We start from the raw sequence: 10,617 nt of genomic DNA on the forward strand, positions 1-10,617 counted from the left end.
GTAGAAGTATTAGACATGGGGTTGCTGGAATGGATTGTCTGTTTCTCTTGATGTTATTGCAAGACATCTAGGTAATGTGGACGGACTAGTATGGTGATCAGTCATTGAGCTGCAGCACATGTAGCAATTGAATCCTAAAATTTGAAAGCTGAATGATGTTCATGTAGAGGAAAGCAAGAACATAAGCTAAACATAATATGATATCGGGAAAAAAATTGCAGAACATAACCTGAATAGAACACAACATAAAGAAAGTCTCATAGATAATAGAGAAGCATAACATAAAAATTACCACAGATATTAGAGGAAAAGACTCTTGAGAAGTGATTGAATACAGAAGAGAGAACTGAATGGGAGATGCTACCTCAGAACAAAGATTAAGTTTCATTGCACGCTATATTTTTCTATGGTGTTTTAAATAATAGTATTTCTTGCAGTTTGGAGGATGTCCCTTCAAATTATTGTATCCTTTCGTGGACGTTGCATCTTGAGTAATTATCTCTTGTGCTTCCAGTGCAATAGCAGTGCTCCTATCGTGTGTATTTTGCAGTACATGAAACTCAAAGTTTTGACAAAATGGGGGAAAGGACGACACATCATGTTTCATCCGTTTTGGTGGATCTGCCATGTGTGCTCTTTTCGTAGCTTCAAAATCGAATGTCATGCCTATATAAACACGGTTATTGATTTTGCACCTAATGGAGTAAACTACGTAGTTCTCTTCATCTGTCGTTGTCTTTTGGGAGTTGGAACAGCGTCGGAACGTGCTGCTTCCTCTTGTGAAGTTGTTATGATGTTGGGGATCTCCTTGTTGGTTTCGTTGTCGATGTCCTGCACTGAAGTGATGTGATGAACTAGTATGTAATCAGATAATAATCAAATAATTATATTGTATAAGGGGTGCATACGGTTACATGTAGTGGTTCAAGCTTTTGAAATGAATCAGTTGTCTGACCGAACCGGGCATGAAAAAGGTCCCTATTAAAATGCCATGTGAATTTCTCATCAGTTAAGATTGCTCTCTCATTGCCTTTGAATTCGTTCCCAAACTCTTTGACCATGTTGGAAAGTGCCTGGCTTGCTGTATTCTTGTCGAGAACGACCAATTTCTCGAGGGCAATTTTGTAACCGTAGTGTAGCATCTCGATTGCATAGGTGGTGATACCAGCAATCTTTGTGTTCAGTATTTCTTGGGCTTCTGTGTCTAGCAATAGTTTGTTTGACTCATCGAACTCAATGCCCAGCGATAGCAGTATCTCTTTTTGTAACCCTGTAGAAAAAGAAGGATAGATGTTGTAGAAGCAACCAAATTTGTTAACTTTTAGTGTTTGCAAAACGAGAATATGAAGAGCTCGAAGTACCTATTGCCAGCTTTAGCTCGTTATTTCTATATTCTTTGTTTCGATTGCTGCATTTATTGATGTATGAGTGGAGCAGTTGAGTCGTGCGGAACCCTTCGATGAATGCACTCAGAGCCTCGCCAGCCATATTTGCTAGGCGCATTTGATTTGAAGATGGGTATGTAGAATAATTGTTTTTTGGTTTTGAGGTAGCTGCGATGTTGAAGAATTTATCGAATATCTGAATGACAGAGAAAGAGAAATATGATGGTTGAGTTTTGTACATATTGAATGGCATAAAATGTAGCTACAAAATAGATTAATTTGAGGAATGGTTACCTGATCGGTGTCCATGAGGAGATGCTGGAGGTTGTTACTTGCTATGAAGAAAATCTGCAGTCAAGAAAACTGTCGTCACATTGCACTAAGCTTACGAGATGAAAGACCGAAAGAGCTAGAGGACTTGTTTGTGAAAAAAAGCGAGGAAATGTCTAAAAATAAGTGAGGAAATGTTTAAAGACAAGCGAGGAAATGTCTAACCATTGGGGGAGAGTTCTACTGGCCAGCCAGAACATCCTTGGGGTTGGGATGTTCAATATTTTGAGATGGCGTCTTTCTGTCACTCGAGAGAACATGACGTATGCCAATCCTGGGGCAAAAGCTTGCTTTATAATGAGGATGGCTTTCTTTGATATCGTAGCTCCTTGAGATTTGTGTCCAGTGATTGCATACGCGAGTGACAAAGGGAATTTGCTTTTGTGGAACCATTTGCAATTGATTGCTGTAGCATGTTTAGTCCTTCGTATTGTCATGGTGGTATCAGTGGAAAGTAGCATTACTTCTATAGCAGCAATTTGACCGGTATTGTCGTATGAATAGGAAAGTATACGACAAGTGGATCCATTCGCAGCACCCATAGCCAAGTTAATGTTTTCTGTAATCATACATCTAGCCCCAATTGCAATATTGTCCATCTCATGGAATGCCTTGTCTTGGAGCCATTCTTGCAGCAATGGTTCGTCAAGAGCATTGGTTTTCAGTGGAATGGCAACAATATCAGATGCCGAGAAAGAATTTTGCAGAATCAAGTTGTTGTACTTATACACGTCTTCTCTATGAGTACATATCAGTGTAGTAGCGTCATCGATTACTCGCAGGAGTTCAGTTTCATTAATTACACACTGTGACAACGTTTCTTCTATTTGTTGTTCTGTTGGTTGCTTGACACGGATCATATCCAAGAATTGGACATAAGTGGGGTCTGCAGCATGGCGAAATGAGAAGGTCATGTTGTGGGTAGTGGTTGTAGCGATGTAAGGTGAGTTTTGTATACTGCAAACATGGCATAATGGCTCCTGGTGATGGCAGACTGGAGGAAGTTGCGCCAAATCCCCAAAAAGCAATATGAGCTTCTGACTGAATGGGTCAAGAAGTGTTCCGTTGGTGATGTTAACTATCTGGTGAATGACCATATTAAAGATTGTACTCGTTAGCATTGATATCTCATCTATGATAATGACGTTGGCACCATGTATAGCGACAAATATTTCATCTGTTGGATGAATTGCTTGTGGAAAATGTTGCTTAGAACAAGGGATCCTAAATTGATAGTGGACTGTAGTTGCAAGGCTGCTAGGGCGAGCGGCCGCTGCTCTAGTTGATGCAGTCAGTGTGACGCCCTCGTTCGGGGCGTCGCGGAAACGGGGCCGCGCCGGCTCACCTGCGATGCAAACGGGACCTGCAGGCAAGCAAACGCACGTACAAGAACTCAACTTGAAAACTGAACGCAAGAGGGACACGAGAATGAGGGACGCGAACGCATGATCAATTTCATAAGAAAGTGCCGAATACAAGGGACGCAAGTAATCACTTGAAAACGGGGCTGGAAAGTTGGGGGAAGTGGCACATACTTCCCTTATATACTCCCCCGGGTTGAGAGAGCTTGACGCCCACGTCAAGCCGGGGTTTTGAGGCGTGCCGATACAAAAGTTGGTGCCGAGGTTGAGGGGTGGATATTTACAAAGATGAGAGTTTGTTGTTGTTCCCACAATGTCTAGCTACCTAGGGTGTTGCTATTTACAAGGGGGTTGAGGACTATTCTATGTGGTATCATGTTGATCGATGTCCTCCTCTTCAGTGGGCATGTTGTAGAATCGGAGCACAAGGGGTCGTCCGAGACGGAGCATGATTTCTTCAGGTACCCAAGTGCATTCCGTCATGGGTCGGTTGCGCCACTTGACATAGAATAGTTGTCCCCGGCGCCCAAAGCGCGACTTTAGGATGGCCTCCGGCTCATTGGGCGGGCCATCCTTTACATATTCGGGGACATTCCGACCATAGGTGCTATCCGGTGCAAACCTTTTGAGGAGACTTACATGGAAAGCGTTGTGGATGTTGATTTGTGGGGGTAGCTCCAGCTTGTAGGTGACGTCGTTGTAGCTTTTGAGCACCTTGTATGGCCCGTAGAATCGGTGGTTGAACTTCGGGGAGAGGCCTTGAGGTAGGTTGATATTTTGGGAGCTTACCAGTACCAAGTCACCTTCTTGGAACAGCTCGGCCGGTCTTCTCTTTTGGTTGGCATATTTGGCTATGCGTACCTTGCTTTGCTCGAGGCTCTTCTTTGCGCTTTGCATGCGTGTTTGCCATTGCTGCAAAAACTCTTCACATTCCAGATCCTGGGCATGCACGTCGCCGGTTGCCAGTGCAAGAGGGGTGATGACTTCTTTACCTGTGGAGAGCTCGAAGGGGGTGTAGCCAGTGCTGCTATGAATGGAGTTGTTGTAGTGGAATTCCATGATGTCCATGTATTCGGACCAGTCCTTTTGATCCGCTTTGACGTAGTTGCGGATGTAGTCTTCAATGCCTTGGTTGACTCTTTCTGTTTGGCCATCGGTTTCTGGGTGGTAGGCGGAGGAGAAGCGGAGTTGGGTTCCTAGCAGTTTGAAGAGCTCGCGCCAGAGGTCGCTGAGGAAGCGGGTGTCGCCATCAGAAACTATGGCTAATGGGAGGCCGTGGTATTTGAATACTTTGGCGAAGAAGTGTTTGGCGACTTGATAGGCTGTGACGGGAGGCTTGGCTGGTATGAAGTGAGCCTGCTTGGTGAAGTAGTCGACGACCACGATGATGGTGGTGTGGCCGTGGGAGGGGGGGAGGTCGACGATGAAGTCCATACTTACCATGTCCCAAGGCCGGGAGGGTGTTGGCATTGGGTGGAGGAGGCCAGCAGGCTTGACTCTTTGAGCTTTGACCAATTGACAGGTGGGGCAGGTACGCACGTAGTCGATTACGTCGTCCTTCATTTTGGGCCACATGTAATGTTGGTGGAGTTTGTCATAAGATCTTTTCTGGCCCCCATCTCCAGCTAATTTGCAGTCATGAGCCTCCCACATGAGATCTTTCTTGAGCTCGGGGTCATTGGGAATGTAGATTTTTCCATGCGCATAGAATAGGTTGTCTCTGACTTCAAAGAGACCCACTGCTGCTTTACCAGAAATGTGATCGTGGAGCATGCGGAGAACAGCCGGATCAGCTTTCTGAGCGTCGAGGATGCGCTGGCGTAGCGTGCTGGTTGCTGAGGAGATAGCATTGAGAGTAGGCATTCTGCTGAGTGCATCGGGCATGACATTTGTGGAGCCCGGTTTATGGATGATCTCGATGTCATACTCGGCCAGTGTATCTTGCCACCTGGCTTGCTTGGGGGTGAGTTTTGGTTGGGTCTGGAAGTACTTGAGTGAGATGTTGTCTGTGTAGACCTTTGTGTGCTTGTCTTGGACATAGTGTCGCCACTTTCGGAGGCAGTGGACGACAGCGAGCATTTCCTTCTCATGTGTAGTCCATCTTGTCTCTACATCGGTGAACTTGTGAGATTCATAGGCGATGGGTTGCTGTTCCTGCATGAGGACGCCGCCAATGGCACCATCTGATGCATCTGTGTGTACTTCAAAGGATTTTGTGAAGTCGGGCAGTCGGAGGACAGGTGTACTGCACATGGCAATCTTCAGGTTCTCAAAAGCTTCTTCTTCTCTGGGTGTCCATTGGAAAGGTTTGTGGCCTTTCGTGATTTCTGTAAGTGGGGCCGCAATCTTGCTGAAGTCACGGATGAATCGGCGGGTGTACTGGCAGAAACCCACAAATTCTCGGACTTCTTTGATGGATGTTGGTGGGGCCCACTTGATGACAGCGTCAACTTTCTTAGGGTCCACCATAATGCCTTCGGCTGTGACGATGAAGCCCAAGAACTCGATTTTCTGCACAGCAAACTCACACTTCTCCAGCTTGGCATATAGTTGGTGTTCGCGTAGACGTTGGAGTACTGCGGCCACATGCTTCTGGTGCTCTTCCAGCGTCTTGCTGTAAATCAGAAGGTCATCAATGTATGTGATGAGGAAATCATCTATCATGTCCCTGAAACTGTCATGTATGATTCTGCAGAACGTGCCAGGGCCGCCAGTGAGACCAAACCCCAGGACAAGCCATTCCCACGAGCCGTAGCGTGTGCGGAAGGCGGTCTTCGCAATGTCTTTGAGTGCGATGCGGACTTGGTGATAGCCTGAGCGTAGATCGATGCGCGTGAAGTACTTGGCGCCCTGTAATCTGTCTAGGAGGTCTTCCATCAGCGGGACTGGGTACTTGTTTTTTATGGTTATTTTGTTTAAGGCCCGATAATCCACACATAGCCGCATCGAGCCATCTTTCTTTTTGACGAACAACACTGGGGCCCCAAAGGGAGAGTTGCTGGGCCGGATGAAACCTTGATCCTCCAATTCCTGTAGTTGCTTCTTGAGCTCTTTGAGCTCGGTGTCGTTCATGCGGTAGGGGGCCTTTGCCGGGGGGGTGCTACCTGGGATGAGGTCAATTTCGTGTTGAATTTGACGGGGAGGGGGTAAGCCGGGGGGGAGTTCTGGAGGCATGACATCCTTGTACTTTTGAAGGATGGGGGTCAGAGAGGGGTCACCCACTTTGACCTGCTCGATGCTGATGGTGTTGAGCCTAGCTGTGGGCTGTTCTTTTGCCTGCATGATGCAGAGGTGAACTTGAGCTCCTTTCTTGAGGGCCCGCTCTGCTTGCTTTGCACTCATGAGATTGAGTCTTGGTGAGGAGTGTTCCAGGACTTTTTGTTTGCCTTTCATCGCTGCTAACTGTGCCGGGTCCTGTCGGTTGATGGGAGCCGAGTTGGTTTGCCCATGCGCCTGACGGGTGAAAGCTTGACTTGTTGTGAGTCTGGCGCCTTGTACTGTCACTGCTTTGCCCTGATTATTTAGCAGTAATTGGTCCACCTTCATGCCTAGTAGAGCAATGAGGTACTTGTCGTTGAAGGAGAGACCAATGATTGCCTCAAAATCGTCCATTGGAACCACTATGAAATCCAGCCGACATGTGAATTCACCCAACTCGATCCTGACCTGACGAGCTGCCTTGACATTGTTATCCTTTCCTTGGGCAAACTTTACTGTCGTTTTGTTGACGGTGGTGAGACGTAGGCCCAGGCGCTCGGCGCATTGTGGCGACAGAAAGTTGTGTGTGGCGCCCGAGTCTACCATGATCCATTGCTTTTGGTATCCGATTGTTGCTTGAACATACAAGTTCTGAATGTCTGTTATTGCTGCTGCCATACACTTCGGGCGGAGGGACACTGCTCCAATCCGGGGTTGCTGGTTAGCCCCAGGACTAGCCAGTTCTTCGACGCTTATTCGGGGGGGGGAAGGTGGTTCTTCTATCTGGAGGGTGTTGACCCTGCTAGATGAGGATGCTGCTTGGTTGCGTTGGCGTACACACGGGAAGTAGGGACCATGCTCAAGCTTGCAGTCACGGCACCAGACACGATCGGTGCGCGGGTAGTTGTTGTTGCTTTTGTAAGTATTGGAGGAGAAGCTGCTCGATGTGGGGCTGTGAGAATTGCTTGCCAAAAAGCTCCGTGGTGGTGAGCGGGGTCCATTGCTTCTGTAACTGGGTCTAAACTCGCGGCCTCGCCCGGCAGATGGGTTAGGCCCATTATTGGGGGCAAAATTGTTGGGGCGAGGGTTGTGTGGAATGATACCCTGGGTTGAGTTTGTATCCCGTAGCTTCTCGGCCATGTTGGCGGCTACTTCCCAGGTGTTGGGATTCTGTTTCTCTACCTCGCGACGGGCCCAAGGCTTAAGGCCGTACAACAATCCATGTAGCCTGTCCGCTGTGTGCATGAGTGGGAGTTGCAGCATCAGGCGGCGGTATTTGACAACGTACTCTGATATGGGGCCGTCTTGGCGCAGATCGCGCCACGAATCTCTGACTTTGTTTCCTTCATTCTCTGGCACAAAATAGTTAAGCATGTCTCTTTGTAAGTCCTCCCAGTCCTCCCAGTGCTTTGAAGGTTGTTCACTGAAGAACCACACATAGGCGTCGTCAGCCAGGAAGGTTTTGGCCACTTGCACCCATCGGCGTTTGCCTATGTTGTTCCACTGCATGTAGTCTTCGACCTCACTGAACCACTTGTTGAGTGCCAGTGAGGTGCGGTGGCCTCGGTATTTCTCTGGGGGCAGGGGTTTGAATTTTCCCAGTCTGTTTTCGTCTTCTAGATTTCTCTCGGGGCTGTAGTAGCGCCCTTCACTTCGGTCATCCGGGTCATCTTCATCTTCGTCCACTGTCTCTAATCTCCCGGGCCGCGGTCGTCTTTGCGTGTTTCGCCGCGTGTTGACATTGCTTGGCCCCGGGCGGTCTTCATGTCGCTGGCCTAGCTGCGTTTGCAGTAGGTCGCTCAGGTTGGCAGACATCCTGTTTATTTGATGTTCTACAGAGGCCATGATGCGTGCCTCTAGTCTTTCTTCCATTGACTCTTGGTGGTCCTGTCGCGACTTTTTCTCTTTGTTCTTCTTCGGGGCTCTATGAAGCTCCGGTTCTGTCCTGTATCCTTCTTCATCTTCTTGATTTCCCGCCATTTGGTGTTCTTGTGGCCGAAGCCGAGGAGAAAAATCAGAAAATACCGAAAAATTGGGAAACTGCGAGAAACAACTTGAAAAACTTTGAAAACTATGAAACAGTGAGAAAAACGGGTCCAAAACGACGAAACTGCGAAACAATGCTCAAAACGGTGAAAAACCGGTCCCAAACGGTGTAAGACGGGGCAAAACGAGGTAAAACGCTGAAAAACGTGGAGAAACGCGTCAAAACGGGGCAAAACGCGGGTCAAACGAGGCAAAACGGTGAAAAACTTTGAGGAACGTGGAGAAAACGCACGGAAAGGGGCAAAACGGGGCAATTACGCAAGGAACGTGGTAAAACGGGGCAAAAACGGGCCGAAAACGCGGAGGAAACGTGAACAAAGCGAGGCAAACGGGCCGAAAACGTGGTGACAACCACGGGCCGCGGGCCGACGTCGGGTCGGCGGGGACTCGAGCCGAAGCTCTGATACCAAGTGTGACGCCCTCGTTCGGGGCGTCGCGGAAACGGGGCCGCGCCGGCTCACCTGCGATGCAAACGGGACCTGCAGGCAAGCAAACGCACGTACAAGAACTCAACTTGAAAACTGAACGCAAGAGGGACACGAGAATGAGGGACGCGAACGCATGATCAATTTCATAAGAAAGTGCCGAATACAAGGGACGCAAGTAATCACTTGAAAACGGGGCTGGAAAGTTGGGGGAAGTGGCACATACTTCCCTTATATATTTTTTATGAAGCTTGAGGTGAAAATTTTTATGAGGAATGTTTTTCCACATCCTGGAACGCCTGTAATGACATGGAGGCCATTACTCAGGCCTGATATACGATCGAAGATTTCTTGTTGTTGAGAGGTCAGAGCTGTATTGTTGGTCTCAGCGAACTCTTGCAGTAGCTTCAGCATTGTAGTACGACTTTGAGATACTCCTAGTTGAACTGTGTCATTCACTATACAAGTGAGTGGATCTTCACGATTGAGGATGAACTTTTGTTTTATGAGGTTTAAAGTGTGTCCTGTATTTTCAGAGATGAGCATATTGCGTTGGGTGTGTTCATTTATGTACATCTCCAAGTCTTCATCATGAAGAATGATCCAACGGATTTTGCACTCCAAGAAGTAAGAAGAGAGTGTGTTGGTTGGTGATAGAAGTTCCATCTCGTTCCTAAAGGGAAGTTTTTGCAACAAGACATTAAAGAAGAATCCCTCTGTTTGATGGCCAGGATCGTACTCTGTAAATCTGACGAGGCGTTGTTTCTCTATGATGCTGTTGTTGTACGCATCACGGAAACTCAGTACAGGAGTATGTTCGTGTGACTTTAGAATTTTGTATCTTCTGTGGTAGTCATAGAATGTCATCTTTTCAAAATGAAGGGGCCTTGCACAATATAAATCAATTGGATGCATGACTATAGTCTGGCTACGAGATAGCAACCTTTGCCGTAGTGATGGTGGAGAGGAGTCGATGTATTCAACCCGTTCACTTCTCATGATGATTGGAATCTTCAAACAGTTGATTGTTGCCTCTGTCGCAGATATTGGCTTTGATAATACAGAGGCTGCAATTAGTTGAAGCTTTACTTTGTCCAAGCCGTGAAGTCCAAGCCTTGCTGCATCGTCTGTGGAGAGGTTCAGTTTTCCAATGGGTTCTGGTTTCATTGCATATTTGAGAAGGTAATGCGATATAGATGAATTTGTGACTCTTTGAATATTCATGTGTGCCTTCCATAGGAGCAAGATTGTGGGATGGTACGGGATAACATTTCAATGGTCATACCCAGGGCGGTAGTAAAGCCATCTAGCAGTACAGGCATCCATAGTTGAAGTCGTGTTGTACTGTGGTTCAAACGGGAATCCGTATTTGCAAACTCTAGTTGATCCCATGACTCTGCAAGAGTCTTTGCATCTGTGTATTTGTTTTGTGGTAATGAGGGTTCGCAGCTCGGTGGTGAAGGTGTCTTGTGATTCTGCTGGTATGTACGCAGCAATCTCATTTGTAACTCGGCACAAATCTTCGTTAGAGATCCACAGTATAACATGTGCATGCAGTGAGCCTCGATTTTGCACTTCGTAGCGCACCATGTGATGCTCTACATGGCCAAGTATGCTGCTTCCATTGATGATGTGTTTATTTAGGAAAGCGTGCAAGTGAAGGTGAAATAGTGTTGCACACTGTACAGGGCAATCGTTCCACTTGAAGTCTTGGTTGTAGCCTTGAGCAACTTTTTCAATTGTGATGACTTCTTGCCATCTTGTTTGGGAAACCTAATCAGCAGTGAATGTCAAGAACAGATGTGGTAGTCCCCATGTGTCCACCATTGTTATGAGGTCTCTCAAGTTTCATCAATGCCATGGTGGAGTACC

At 47.2% G+C, this 10,617-nt stretch overlaps 1 protein-coding gene across 1 annotated transcript; it reads right to left on the bottom strand.

The window, feature by feature from the left end:
• Positions 1-708: 708 nt before the first annotated feature.
• On the bottom strand, positions 709-2,812 carry LOC147421469 (uncharacterized). Its single transcript, XM_086502467.1, has 5 exons — positions 2,180-2,812; positions 1,680-1,733; positions 1,362-1,647; positions 909-1,270; positions 709-831 (listed from the first exon to the last, which is right to left on the bottom strand). The coding sequence occupies exons 1-5, from the start codon at positions 2,810-2,812 to the stop codon at positions 709-711; spliced, it is 1,458 nt and encodes a 485-aa protein (XP_086358593.1).
• Positions 2,813-10,617: the final 7,805 nt, after the last annotated feature.

Source organism: Adiantum capillus-veneris, chromosome 27, assembly GCF_014529385.1.
Source record: "Adiantum capillus-veneris isolate H3 chromosome 27, ASM1452938v2, whole genome shotgun sequence".
Classification (NCBI taxonomy): Eukaryota; Viridiplantae; Streptophyta; class Polypodiopsida; order Polypodiales; family Pteridaceae; genus Adiantum; species Adiantum capillus-veneris.

What these genes read in the sequence shown, in the direction of transcription:
- LOC147421469 (XM_086502467.1), bottom strand. Translation starts at nt 2,812, where the DNA reads ATGGTCATTCACCAGATAGTTAACATCACCAACGGAACACTTCTTGAC. An exon ending in GTCAAATTGCTGCTATAGAA is followed by an intron (nt 1,734 to 2,179) that starts GTAATGCTACTT and finishes TCTTGACTGCAG; the next exon opens with ATTTTCTTCATAGCAAGTAA. An exon ending in TTGAACCACTACATGTAACC is followed by an intron (nt 832 to 908) that starts GTATGCACCCCT and finishes ACTTCAGTGCAG; the next exon opens with GACATCGACAACGAAACCAA.